At 44.2% G+C, this 15,508-nt stretch overlaps 1 protein-coding gene across 1 annotated transcript in view; it reads left to right on the forward strand.

Moving 5' to 3' along the window:
• The window catches only part of LOC145413654 (uncharacterized), a 332,513-nt gene that overhangs the window by 130,596 nt on the left and 186,409 nt on the right, over positions 1 to 15,508 (forward strand). Inside the window, exon 4 of the mRNA XM_080283312.1 lies at positions 13,873 to 14,016. Coding sequence (XP_080139438.1) covers positions 13,873 to 14,016 — 144 coding nt within the window. The remainder of the gene's footprint in view (positions 1 to 13,872; positions 14,017 to 15,508) is intronic.

Genomic DNA, 15,508 nt, shown 5'->3' on the forward strand with positions numbered 1-15,508 from the left:
ACACACACACACACACACACACACACACACACACACACACACACACACACACACACACACACACACACACACACACACACACACACACACACACACACACACACACACACACACACACACACACACACACACACACACACACACACACACACACACACACACACACACACACACACACACACACACACACACACACACACACACACACACACACACACACACACACACACACACACACACACACACACACACACACACACACACACACACACACACACACACACACACACACACACACACACACACACACACACACACACACACACACACACACACACACACACACACACACACACACACACACACACACACACACACACACACACACACACACACACACACACACACACACACACACACACACACACACACACACACACACACACACACACACACACACACACACACACACACACACACACACACACACACACCTCTAACACTTTCATTGCGAGGATGCAGTCGGATAGTTTCTTCAGGCTACACTATACGCAGTGACTTGAGTGAGTGAAGTTTATACGGAAGGAGTTTGAAAGTGTATAGATTAACCCCAGTATTGTTGGAGCGGCGCATGGGTGTATTATATTGTACCTCCAAACGCTGTAATTCATCTGAGCGGAATCTTTGGAGTCAGAGGGCTTAGATTTGAGACCCAGAATTCGGAAGGCATGGGTTTTAGTGGTGAGGAAAGCTGTCAGAATTGGGAAACTCAGATGTCTAGATGAATACTGAAATGTGTAGTGATGAGTTTGGCCATGTGGAGACGATGGAGAGTGAGAGATTGACGAGGAGAGTGTATATGAGTGAGGTGGAGAGGGAGGAGAGGGAAGGGTTGGCTAAGGATGAGATGGAGGGATGGAGTGGAGAGGTATATGAGAGAAGGGGGGTGTGAGCTATGAGCAGGGCAGTGAAATGGCGGGGGACAGGGCGACATGGAGGCGATTTGTCTGTGGCCACCTCTTACGGGATTAAGGCGTCTGGCAGTAGATAGATGGTAATGATGAGTTTTTAACGTTAATGATGTTTATTATTTACCTACCCTTAGCCAGCACAACCATCAGATGAATGGTAATCGAAAGTGCCCTTAATTTTCCTACATAATCTGATTAGGTATAAATAAATCCATCAGTCCAGTGCTTAATTATGGTCACTTCAGGTACTGCTGCGTGGCTATTTTAATTCATAATATTGCTGAGACCCAGTGGAAGAATTAATCAAGGTTCATTCTGTCACATCAAGTCCAGTATGGTTAATTCCGAGTCATTGAGTCCACTTTATGGTCATTTAGGTAATTAGGTTCAGTCATGTCTGGTCAAATTCATTCAGGGTTGTTCAGGTCAGCTCAGGTCCAGTTGGGTTCATTCAAGTTCAGTTTGGCTCCTCAGGGTTATTTAAGGCTGAGTGGGATGGGTTAAGATAGTGACGGATAGCAGGCCATGAAGAAGTAAGTATACCCTGTGAACATGGGGGCTGTAGGTTACCTGGTTGTTGAGGCAGTCATGTTGAGTGTAGGATACATAACACGCCTCGGTAGGCTGGTGGTTGGAGTGTTGGGTCATAGGTGACTGTTAACGTGCCATGGTTCCAGTCCAAGAGGTGGCTAGGGGTTTTTCTGTCATGTAAATTCTGCCAGAGGTCTAAGGTGGTTCATTATAAATTGAATGTTTGGACATGTGGAGAGGATGGGGGATGTTAATTGGGTGAGGAAGGTGAGAAGAGTTAATATTGGGGGTGGGGTTATGAGGGGTAGACCGAGAAAGACATGGGACGTGGTCATGAAGTGTGACCTCAGGGTTAAGGGACTGAACAGGGAGGCTGCAATGGATCGTGCAGCATGGAGAGCCGCCATTAGGTGACCAAGGCCGACACATGCAAGCATGTTAGAGCCTTTAAAAACGAAACGAAACGAACGAAACGGACTAAGGTAGCCCGCTGTCCGGCCCTCTTACACTTGGGCTCTCCGGGAAGCAGAAGGGATACTATGGGATTGACTCTTGTAGTTTTTATCACATCAGAGCAGAACTGTGTGAGGTGGGTGGAGAGAGTGGGACAGATTTACTGGGATGGTGATGGGTAGTGGGGCACGCAAGGGGAAGTTTGTTCCGTAGAACTAACGTATTCCTTGAACAAGAATATTAAACACAAGAATAAAAAAGAAAATATGTACACAATGCTTTCTTTTGGCTAGCCAACTTCTCACTTGCAGATAAAACTGTCATGGATATTTCATAGAAAAGGCTGTGTACACTAATCCTGTAAGGGAAAGTCTTCATTACTCGTAGATTCAGCAGAAAATAATACGGAGACTGCCTCTATGTTGTACACACAAAGAAGAGATCTGATTTACTATACTATAATTTTATGTCCTGTTTCATTGATCACGTGTTGTATTCACTTACAACACTTACTTAGTATTTTGGGACTGACCACAATTTTTAGACACTCATAATTATCGGACACAAAATACAGAAATGTTCATTTCGTGCCATCGAATGTGAGGATCTGGATGGTTGATTTGACTGTAAATAGCGATGATGCTCCGTGATTGCGTTGCATGATTTGTATTAGAGAGAAAGATAGATGTATATCACTCAGCCGTGAACGTGATAACTGAGAATTAGAAGCCAAGTACTTATCCAAGCGATTTTTAAAAGTCAATAGTTTATCATAGACTGCCACAGCGCAACGCATGTGGTTTCCGATGTTTATGGCTTTGTTAAGAGGATAGGTGTTTTCTGACTGGTAACGCATGCCAGCAATAAAGTGGTCATACCTCTAGTAAAATAAAGCTGTTAGCGTAACGAATGCCCTATAATCAAGTCCTCTGAAAATTTTATATACCTGTACTTGGATTAAATTCCATCGCAGGCTGCACTTAGAGAAGCTAAACAGATTTTTTTCTTCCAGACGTTCTTCATATTTTTGTCACGAAAGAAAGAAAATTGAGCTAAAAAAAAAAATTTAGATGATACGAAGAGAAGAAAAGTGAAGGAATGGGAAGGAAGGAAAAAAGAAAGAAATTAAAAAGGGAGATAGAGGGGCAAAAAGAAGAAATGAAGGAGGCAGAAAGAGAGCAAGATAAGAGGAGAAGGATGGCAGTGAGGAAAACAAAAGGAGAAAAAAAAGGAACTAGAGTAGAGAGCTGAAAAGAGAAAAAACTGAGAAGGAGAAACAAGAAAGAGAAAAAGGGAAGACAAAATGAATGAAAAACGAAGAGAGGAAAAGGAGACGAAAAAGTTGGATAGGAGAGGCAAGAAACTAGTAAACAGACAGAAGAAAAGGGAAAGAAAATGAGCCGAGAAGGGAGGGGCAAGAACAGACTGGCGAGTGAGAAGGAAAGGGAGGTGAGATGAGAAGGATGGGCAGGAGGATGCGCAAGGTGAGAAAACAAACAGCAGAGGAAGGAGAATGCCGCACAGTAGGATCCCTTTTCACGGCTTCCCCTTCCTCGTGTGTGTGTTTTTGCGTGATTTTGTGTGTGTTTGCGGGCTTCTGTTTGGTGTGTGTGTGTGTGTGTGTGTGTGTGTGTGTGTGTGTGTGTGTGTGTGTTGTAATGAGTTCAGTGACTAAGCATCAAGCTGTAATAGAGACTATGCCAAGAGATTTATGAAAGGTCAGGAAAAAACGCTAAAACAGACGTGAGAAGAGAGAGAGAGAGAGAGAGAGAGAGAGAGAGAGAGAGAGAGAGAGAGAGAGAGAGAGAGAGACTGGGAATGGAGGAGATACAGGGATACGGAGCAGAGGAAGAAGAGGAAAGGATTGAACGAAAGGTGAGGGAGTGAGGAGGGAGGGAGGAGAAAAGGAGGGGAAAAGTAGGAGGGAAAATGGAAGAGGGACAAGGGGAAAGAAAGGGAGAAGAAAAAGTTGAGGAAGGAAGGAAGGGAGAATGGGAATGAGAAAGGGTGAATGGGAGAAGAGAAAGAGAGATGGGAAGGAGGGAAAGCAGGCGAAAAGAAGGAATACACAAACACTAGAACAAGTAGAAATAAGAAAAGGAAAGAGAAGAGGTAGATTAGCACAGTGAAAAGAGAGAGGCGTGGAAAGGAACGGAAAAGGAGAGTGAAGGCGAGGTGAAAATTATGGAGAATGAAATGAGTAATAAAGAGGGAGGAATGGGAAAGGGATGGGAAAGCCAAAAGAAAAATAATAAGATGGGAGAACAGCAAAAGGTATATGGAGGGAAGAGGAAGGAAGGTAGAAAGTAGGGGAAATGGAGTGTGCAAGGGAAGGAAAAAGGAAGAAGGAATGAATGCATAACAAGACGAGATAGAAGGGATGGCAAAGGAAGGAGATATGTTTGGGAGAAGGAGGGAAAATAACAGAGTGAAAGAGGAGAGGGAAGACGATAAAGGAGAAAGGGTATAATAACATAGGGAAAGAGGAGTGAAAGGAAAACGAGGGAGAATGACAAGGGAAGAGGAAGCAGAGTGGGAAGAAAAAGGGATAAATTACCAAAGAGAAAGGGAGGGGAGGAAAATGGAGAAAGGAAGGAAAATATAATGTATGAGGAGGAGAGGAAGATTAAGGGGAAAGACTGGGAAGGAAAAAGAGGAATATCAAGAAGGAAGGGAGGAAAATAAGTGAGAAAGAGGACAGATAATGAGATGGAGTAGCAGTAAGGGTGGAAGGGAAGGGGAGGAAAAGGGTGGGTAAAGAAAGATTAATAAATGAAAAGAGAAGGACTGAGAAAAAAGGAAAGAGAAAGAATAACCAAGGGAAAGGGAGAAAGGACGAAAATGAGGGAGAGAGATAGAGGAAAGGGAGGGAGAAAGGGAAGGTAAAATTAGGGAGAAGGGCAGCATAACAAAGGGAAAGGGAGGGAGTGGGTGGAGGAAGCGTGATGTGTGTACGTGCGTGGAGTGAATGTCTGTACGTCTCTGTGTATGCCTGTGTGTACATTCCATGGATTAGTAAGGTTTGGAAGAAAGTGCACAAATGAGTGGGAATTTTTGACGGTGAGAAGTGAAAGGGCAGGGAAGGGAGAACTAAACAGAAAAAGAGGGAGGATTATATGTAAGGAATCGGGGGAGGGTTCTTCCAAAATCTTAAAGCAGAATTTAGCAGACAACCCTGACAGAAAAAGGGAGTCTTGTTCCATTGGTTGAAAACATTGACGAAGAAAATCTAAAACTTTATGTGGATAACAAAAATATGAATGAAGATGAGCACTGTCGATGAATTGGTTGACGTATATAACTGGTACTACTCGAATAATTATTTGTCGCCCATGATTGATAAGCCCATTTCTTTGTATGAATAGTCAAAATGCGTGATTATTTTGAAGTAGGTCTTGTTTGTCCCCACCAGATAGTAATTTATATTTTTATGCGTTCATAGTACTTCATATTAGACGATATTTTAGTTATCAGTAACGGACCTTCTGAAAAATTTACAGTTGACTGGCTGTATTGACTTTTGATACATTACTGTACAGTGGAAATGGTGTGATTTTTTAAATAACTAACAGCAATGAGTACATACACAGGTTTATGATCAAGTGAAAGTCAGGACCCAGTGTATTACAAGGCGGCGCCGAGCACAAATGCCTTGTTGTTTATACCAGTAATGTTGGTGCCGAGTACCGTTACCTCCAGCACATTGTTTTGGCTCAGTTTTGCAGTAAGTCACGGTTCCCATCACGGTACAGCACGACGCCCCTGACGAGGCCTGATATTGGTTGGTATGTCAGGCGTGTTGAAGAGCGTGCAGATTCAGGTAGCAATAACACAACATATACTAAACATGCATCATATAGCATTTCCCGAAAGAAGAATTATAATGATTAAGTCTGATAGCAGTATCCTTCACTTGCATTTTCATAGTCTGGAAGGAGATTTTACGTTTTTATGGGCGTAATATTTCTAATGGATTATTTCATTATAGGAACTGCTCATTCCCCAAAGTGCTGTACCCACCCCACTCGTCGTCATTCCGGAGTCAAGTTATCTTCCTCCAGGTACTGCCGTCATTATGGTACACCTGGTGATTGGGTATTCACTAGAGGGTAATGTTATTTATTTGGCACTCAGTAATTCTTTGATGCAGCAGTGTTGAAGCCGAGGCAGTGCTACAGTGTTTTGTTAATTGGCATATTTGTGTGTCATAGAGCGGCACTGTGTGGAAGTTTGAATAATAGGGAATAAGGTGTGTGTGTGTGTGTGTGTGTGTGTGTGTGTGTGTGTGTGTGTGTGTGTGTGTGTGTGTCCGTCTATGTGAAAGCTCTCCCGACCGAGAAGCGTGACAGATGTACACATTAATTTTACACTGTGGAATTACTGTCAACTCTCACCTCTCTCTCTCTCTCTCTCCTAATAATTATATGCAAGCCACTTAGTCTGAATGTGTCCTACTTCTACTCACAAATACTATGAAAAGAAAAAAAAAATGAAATATCGAATGGGGATGTAGAGTGCGCAGAGAGAATGAGGAGGGAACAGGCGTCTTCGTCGACCAAGTGACCTGCGTCGCGTCGTGGAACCGTCAGAGTTGGGGTGAAATGAGTGAGCAAAGGAATGGACGGGACGAGCTGGGATGTGCGTGGGTGGTGGGGATGGAGCAGGAAAATATGCCTTGTGAAGTGGGTGTTTTAGGGTTAGTGTTTTAAGTGCAGTGAAGGTTTGTTTCAAAATATCTACCAAGAAGGAGAGTATCGAGGGGTGGTGGTGGTAAAGAAATGGGCGCGAGGGACAGAGAAGATAGGTAAGATATGTTGTGAAGACGGGGTGGATGGGGCGGGCAATGACACTATGTGGTGATAATGGGTGGTGTAGTAGTAATGGTTTTAGTGCAGTGAAGGCTTTTTCAGAGTTTGCCCGAACAAGAACAAGCTCGTCATGCTCTTATACGGTTAGAGTCTTGCGATGCAGGTAATAAGTGTGTGCTAACCTTTCCAGTACGATGGTGCATTTTTCCGTTATATTCCCGCTAAAACCAGATGATTTCATTCCGTTTGGGAGAGCCCTCAAATACTGAAGGGGCTGCAGGCTCCAGTATCCCGCTCAGTACAATGGGTCTTTCTCTCAAGCTGTATAGAACTGTTGTGTAGTAGCCAGAAAAAATTAAAGAAAGACGTCTGGCCGCAAAGGGGCTGATTAACCTGTTTTAATATCGTATACAGAACAGCAGCCTGAAGACCATACAGAACAACGCTCGACGCATCATCATTGTTGCCACCAGCACCACTCCCACAGCCCACATACACCTTGAAACCAAAGTCCTATGTTAGAGAATATCATGACATGAAAGACACAAAGTTCTACGTGGCAACCTGCACCAGCACACATCCCTGTCATTATAGGACAGAGCCAGACAACACAGCTGCACACATAAAACAGTCACCACACAGACACTACCAGACCCGCTTCAACAGCATCCTACTTACAGACACCACAACACTAGCACTGAACTATCACTTACATACCCATTTCACGCGCAGAGCAGAACACCACCTCGATCAGAACACTATACTACAACTTCCCCCTCCACGTCCCCGACATCAACCCATCAGTGATATCCTCAGATGGAGTTCACTTAGATCAGGCCGTCACCCATCCCTCCTTGGTTACAAACTTACTCGCAGATTTGGCATGAGTGAAATCACAGATGACACGTGCACCTCTTGTAGAATAGACCCAAGCTCAATCCACATTATTGAGCCCTTCCTGATGTCTACCAATGACCCGAATCCACCCAAGGGTCATTGGTAGACATCAGGAAGGGCATCCGGTCATAAAATGCTACACGCTCCAAACCAAAGTCCTCTACCCAGGTGCAGCGCCTTTGCCCTTATCCAAAAAAGGGGTACCTGGCTTAAAAACTCACTTTTTCTCACTTTTGTACAACATATGTCACATCGAACGCAGCGTCAGTGTTGTGTGAAACCCATATGGTGACCCCATGGTGCAGTTGCTTACCTGCTGTCGACGTTTCTGTTGGGCCAGGCATGAGTGGGATTTGAATAACAGCAGTAGCAACAACAACAAAACAGACAGAAGGATTTGTCGTGCCAATGTCAGGGAGTGATTTATTGGAAGAAGAAACAAAAGTCTTAGGGCGAGGTGGCAGTACAAGGTGGCTGGAAGCAAGGGGTAAACCGAGGACGACATGGTGGAGTATGCTGGATGGCGTTTAGGAGGATCTGTGGAGAGTATGCTGGGTTGAAGACTGAGAGGTGAACCACGAACGGGGTGAAGAGGCAAGACAGGGAGTGTGCGAGTAAGGATGTTTGGCCGTGTTGTGGTAAGATGTGAGGTGGGCTGAGAACTAGGTGCAGGGACAAGGTGGAAAAGGTAGTATAGGGAGGGTGGTGTGAAGGAGAGGTGAACCGAGGACGAGGCTTGTGGGATTAGGTGGGGGTGTGTGAAAGGATGGGGTGTTACTGAGAGGGAATGGAAATACCTAGTGTTCCTTCTGTTGAGGCCACCCCTCACAGGATGCGGCGTCAGATAGTAGACGAATAGAGAGAATAACGATAGTAGACTGAGATTCTGTATTGGATGACAGTAGGAAGAAGAAAGAGACGACCTCGATTGATGCCTACCGACTGTACGGGGGTAGTTACAGCAAACAGTTATTTTTTCCTCTCTCTCTCTCTCTCTCTCTCTCTAGCAAACGGCCCGCAAAAGTCGATGTTATATGCACGTCCTCATTAGTACTGCTGGGTGAACGGGAATAGGGGGAAACAAAGTGTATCTAGCAGTCTGATCGGCCTGGGAAGCAAAGGAAATAGGAGATGAACGATGTAGAGAGAGAGAGAGAGAGAGAGAGAGAGAGAGAAACAGTAAGTAGGCCTATTAACAGAGATTGGTAGACAGAGACAGAAGAGGAGGAGGATAGAAAGTGGTAAAGATGCAGAAAACACACACACACACACACACACACACACACACACACACACACACACACACACACACACACACACACACACACACACACACACACACACACACACACACACACACACACACACACACACACACACACACACACACACACACACACACACACACACACACACACACACACACACACACACACACACACACACACACACACACACACACACACACACACACACACACACACACACACACACACACACACACACACACACACACACACACACACACACACACACACACACACACACACACACACACACACAACCTAACGAGTGGTCATTGGGGGTGACTTTCTAAGATTTACTGCATTCCTTCGCGCTCTACTTACTTCTCCCTCCCTTCATTCACCGGTAGTTTACTCTCTCTCTCTCTCTCTGACTTTATCCTTTTCTTTGTCTCTTTATCTTTCCGTCGTTTCTGTCCCTTTTTTTTCCTTGTTTTCGTTCTCTCTTTGTCTTTTTTCTTGCCTCCGCCTTGTTCTGTTTGTTTTCCCTCTCTCTTGATGCCCTTCCTGTTTCCTTACGCCCCTTGTTTCATGTTTTTCCTTCCATCCATCATTCATTTACTTTTCCTTTCTTCCTTCCATATATTTTTTGTCTTTTTTTGTCTTTCTACTCCGTCATGTTTTCTGAGTGCTTTTTTGCTGTTTTATCGTTTTTATGTAATTCCTTCATTCATTCCTCCCTGCCTTCATTCCACGCTTCCTTCCCTTCCTCCTCTCATTCCTCCTTTTCCCTTCTTCCTTCCTTTATTCCCTCCTTCCGTGTCACCTCTTTTCCCTCTCTTCCTTTTTCCCTTCTTTCCCCTTTCTTCTCTTCTTACCGTGCCTCCTCTCCCTTTTTTTCCCTTTCATCCTCCTTTCCTCTCTCCCTGCCCTTGTTTTCCCTTCGGCCGTCGTTACTCAACATCGTAATGCAATTAATAGTGATCGCCTAGGAACTGTTTCTCATTCATCCTATCCTATAAAATTTCCATGGCACATTTTCTCTAACCCATTCACTGCCAGAGGTCCTTCGTGGGATAAATATTGTCGTCAGGAGGAGGTAAAAGCAAAGCAAGAAAGAAAACATGTAGTACAGAACGGGGTAATGAAAGTTATTTCCACCCTTTGCTGTACCAGACGCCTATGCTAAACAGACTGTGCTCTACTCACTCTAACTTGAATTAAGATTGTCGTCTCTCCATCTTGAAAATGCAGAGTGGTAACAGTTGACTAAACACTAGAATATGATACCAGTCACGAAGAGGTGTTATAGAGAGGATGTTCGCACGTAGTAATTTTCTGTTTTGTCTGCCACTGATACACGGGTAATAGACCTGGAAGGGAAGGAAATCTGCAAAACTAAGGTGAACACACTAGTTGGAGGGTGCGAGATGAATATAATGTGTTAACTTTCTGAAGAGGTTTGAATCCCACTTTGAACAGACATAAGTGATACAGTCGTCAGCCGTAAATATACAAGCTCGTAATCACCAGTACATATGCTGTAATTTGCTTTCCTTTGTACCTCTGTAATTACCCTTTCCTTTTACTCACTTTCCTTCCTCCTTTCCTGACCTTTTTCCTTGACTCTCTGCCTCTTCCTGTCGGTCTGTTTCTCTTCCTTTCCCTGCCTCTCGCTCGTTCCCTCCCTTGCTCCCCGGCACCTTTTTTCCCTCCTTTCCTCTCCACACTCACTCCTCTCCCTCGCTGTCTTCATCCCTTCCTGATTCTCCTCCCATTTCTTCGCTGCTTGTTTCTCCCTTCCTCTCTTCCTCCTCCCCTGTCACTCTTCCTTTCATCCTCCTCCCATGTCTTTCTTCCTTTCATCCTCCTCTTCTTTGTCTCTTTCTCCCTTTTCCCTTCCTGCCTTTCTTCCTCCTCCCCCCTCCCTCATCCCCCCTCCCTCATCCCCCCTCCCTCTTCCCCTCCCTCTTCCCCTCCATACCTCTCTCCCTCTTCCCCTCCATACCCCTCTCCCTCCTTCCTCTCTTCCCCCTCTCTACTTCCCTCCATGCCATCCTCCCTCCCCCCCTCCCTTCCTACCACCTCCTCTGAATCTCTTCCTCTTCGGTCAGTCAACCAGGTGTGTGAGTGAGGTGAAAGCTTGTGGCAGAAGGTAAGGGAAGGAAGGAAGGATGGAGAGAGAGGAGGAGGAAGAAAGGATGGAGGGAGGGAAGGAGGAAGGAAGGATGGAGAGAGGGAAGGAGGAAGGAAAATTAGGGAGGAGTAGGGAAACTGAGGACAGGGAGAGTAAGAAAAAAAAAAGGAAGAAACAGAGGATGAAGTAGGTGGAGAGAGAGAGAGAGAGAGAGAGAGAGAGAGAGAGAGAGAGAGAGAGAGAGAGAAAGCAAGGAAAAGGACTCTGAGGAAGTGAAGGAGGAGAGGAGTGAAGAAATGGAAGTAGAATAAACAAGAGAATTATGAAGGAAGAAGGAGGGAAAATGACGGGAGAAAGTGAAGGAGGGAGGAAAGAAAAAGAAGAAAGGAAGGAAGAAGGAAAGATAAAAGGAAGAGAAGTAGGAAGGGAGGAGAGAAGGAAAAGGAGGGATGAAAGAAACGGAGAGGGGAGAAAAAAGGATGAAGATAGCGATAGGCGAGAAAGAAAGACAGGAGAAAAGAGGAGAGACGAAGGAGGGGAGGAATGAGATATAAATGTAGAAAGAAGTGAGCTGGAAGGCGAGGGAGGAAGAAATTATGTGCGAGAGAGAGAGAGAGAGAGAGAGAGAGAGAGAGAGAGAGAGGCTAAATGACCACAGTTGTTGTTCTCTGTGGGAATGTAATTAGCAGAAGAGATACAGAGACGAGAGAGTTACGGGTGGCTGTGTTGAGTTTGTATCAGTATATAAAGGCTAGTTTGTGTGTGTGTGTGTGAGAGAGAGAGAGAGAGAGAGAGAGAGAGAGAGAGAGAGAGAGAGACTATCACATTAATTTTTCTACCCCAGCAGTCGTAAAAGGATTAATAGATTTTGGACCCAAGCCTAACAAAAGAGTTTATTGTAATACAGTACAGTATATGAAGCAGTATTCTCTGTGACACAAGTCTGCATGGCATTCCTTGTTTTTTTTTTTTTTTTAATACCGAAATAGCATCATTAATAAACAAGAGGTCATTTAGGCACAAGGGGCAAAATTAATCGCTGAGGATAAGATGTTAGGAAATAAGAGAGAGGAAGTATACCTTAAGACTGGCATATTTCAGACACATATTTACTGAAGACAAATTTGCTAGTGTATACTAATAAAAAATATTACCACCTAAATCTACAAAGACTTTCAACAGCTGAGAAAATCATGTTTCTTTCTTGTCATACGTTGTTGGGTATTTCGGAGGTAGTGGTGGGTGAGGAGAGAGCTTGGTGATGTTGCATTTTTTTAACGTGATTAGTTTGGGGCTGGTATCACTCATCCTCTCTCTCTCTCTCTCTCTCTCTCTCTCTCTCTCTCTCTCTCTCTCTCTCTCTCCTTTCCTCCCTTCCATCCCTTTTAGTTATTTCATGTCCTTCCTTCGTCCTTCCCTTTCCTCTTTCCTTCCTTCCCTTCATCCCTGTACCTCTTTTTTTCAGTCCATCCATAATTTCCCCCATCCTTCTTACCCCTTCCCCCTTACCCCTTCCCTCCTTTCCTCCGTCTTTCCTCTTACCCACATTTTCTTCCATTTTTCCTTCCATGTTTCCATCACTCCTTCTCTCCTTCTCTCATCTCCTCCATCTTTCCTTTCCTTCATACTGCCTTCATACTTCCATCCTCTACATCCCTCCTTCCTCGCCTTGCTCCATTCTCCCATCACACCATGTCTCTCTTCCCCCATCCATCTCTTCATATTGCCTTCCTTTTATGCATCCTTCCTTTCCTTCTTTTCTCCCTTACTTTTATCTCTCTTTTCTTCCAACCTGCCATTCCTCCTTCCCTCCATTTTTCCTCCCCTTCCATCTCTCCTTCCCTCCCCCACCCACGATTGAGACTGCTCTGTGAAATTCTCTCCATAAGTGCCTAATGGGAACCTGCTTTTCAATTATTGTCCATTACTTTTCTCATTCTGTTTATTCTCTCTCTCTTGGCTGTGTATTTTGTCATTCCTATTTTCACTTCACTTGTCCTTACTTCTTTCATTCTTTTCTCTCTCTCTCTCTCTCTCTCTCTCTCTCTCTCTCTCTCTCTCATACACAGCTCACAGTAATTTCCTTCCCGTGCTCACTTCCTTTCTTTTATCTCTTCCTTTCTTGTCCCACTGTTCTTCCTCTGTTTCTCTTACACACGCACACACGCACACACACACACGCACACACACACACACGCACACGCACACACACACACACACACACACACACACACACACACACACACACACACACACACACACACACACACACACACACACACACACACACACACACACACACACACACACACACACACACACACACACACACACACACACACACACACACACACACACACACACACACACACACACACACACACACACACACACACACACACACACACACACACACACACACACACACACACACACACACACACACACACACACACACACACACACACACACACACACACACACACACACACACACACACACACACACACACACACACACACACACACACACACACACACACACACACACACACACACACACACACACACACACACACACACACACACACACACACACACACACACACACACACACACACACACACACACACTAGTTTCTCCTCCTGTTTCTTTCACACAATCCCTCTTTTATACAAACTCACTCTTTCACAAACTTTCATTCGCTTTCCTCTTTCTCACGCAATGTCTTTCTCGTTCTCAGTTCCTCCTCTGTGCACAAACATTCCGTCTGTCTGTCTGTCTAGCTTTCCCTCACTGCCTCTCTCTCATCCTTTGTCTCCCCCTCCACAGACAAGAGCGAGACACTGCGAGTATCAGCCCACGAGCGTCTAGGCGAGGTTCTGCGCATCCTACGGTCCATCCTGGAGAAGTACAGCCCTATCCAGCACAACGAGCTTCTGGCCGCTGCCTCACACCTCATCTCCCACGTCAACGGTGCGTCACAGCCCTTTATGTACAGTCTTTTGGCCGTTATTATATATTTTTGCCGTTATTTTATCGCCAGTTTGATGGATTTTATGGATTCTGTGAGGATGTAGCGTGGATGTTCTTTTTATGTAATACATCACTTTCGAAAATTTGAACGGGAACATTCCAGACGCAATTGGTACATCATATACCATTACGTTTTCGAAGACGTCTGGGAATTTTGAATGGGTTTGAGGGAGTCCATGAGGATTTTTTTTTTTTACATTGCTATTTTGAAGTCAATAGATCTGGATTATTATTAGGAGAGTTCTGGGGATTTGGGGACCACATCTAACTCTTAAGTGGTACCTCACACGCGATTTCATTATTTGGAGGTGTTTGGAGGTCACGCAGTTACTTAAGGGGATTATTATTATTATTATTATTATCATTATTATTTATTTTTTATTTTTTTTAATTATTTTTTTTTTTTTTTGAGGATTTAAAGTCAGCTTCCCACATGTCATTGATTCCTCTTGGATGGGTTTGATTTTATAGGACTGTTGGGATTCTGAGGAGTTTTTGTAAATTATTTTCAGAGGGATTTAGGGAGATGTTTGGCAGTATTATTGATGAGTGTCGTGTGTGTGTGTGTGTGTGTGTGTGTGTGTGTGTGTGTGTGTGTGTGTGTGTGTTTGAGAATTTGGAAGAGAGTTGAAAGATTAACTCACTTGTCAGCGGTCATTCAGCGACTACCAATTTTGAAAGATATATATATATATATATATATATATATATTATTTTACAATGCCTACGCTAAAGAGTCTTGTTATTGCATTTATACTGTATTTTTGTTGGGATTTTAGGGGAGTGTCATTGATTGGTCTCTCTCTCTCTCTCTGCTTCTAGGTTTCGCAAGGTATAATGAATTCTGTAACGATTTTTTTTTTCTTGGGTTTTGATATCTTAAATTTGACAGCGTATTTTTAGGACCCAGAGATGTCTTAAAGTAGATTTCAAGATTCCAAGGGATTTTTAAGTGTCTGGGAATTTGGAGGGAATTTTAAAGGATAATTATTTTCGGAGGCATTAAGAGAGGTTTTAAGGCCAGAATTTTGGACATTAAGGAGGAAGGGGGGGGGACTGGAGGAATATTGTGCATTTGGGGATTAGGATATTTTTTTCCCCAATATGGTGGAGAAATAAAGGCCTCTGAGAGATTATGGAAGATTTATGATGTAGAATTGTTGGCGTAAAAGGACACTTTGAGAGGGTTAAATTTGTGTGTCTGGGAGGATTTAGGAATTATGGAGGATATTCTTGGGAGGAGGAGTCTAATAGAAAAGACCATCTGTCTATCTATCTATTGCCAGACGCCTTAATATGGTAAGTGGTGGCCACAAACAAATCGCCTCCATATCGCCCTGTCCCCCGCCATTTCACTGCCTTGTTCCCAACGCACCCCCCCCCCTCTTTCTTATACCTCTCCACTCCATCCCTCCATCTCATCCGTGGCCTC

The sequence above is a fragment of the Coenobita brevimanus genome, chromosome 97 (genome assembly GCF_032717465.1).
Source record: "Coenobita brevimanus isolate Jiangsu-jjx chromosome 97, ASM3271746v2, whole genome shotgun sequence".
NCBI classification, from domain to species: domain Eukaryota; kingdom Metazoa; phylum Arthropoda; class Malacostraca; order Decapoda; family Coenobitidae; genus Coenobita; species Coenobita brevimanus.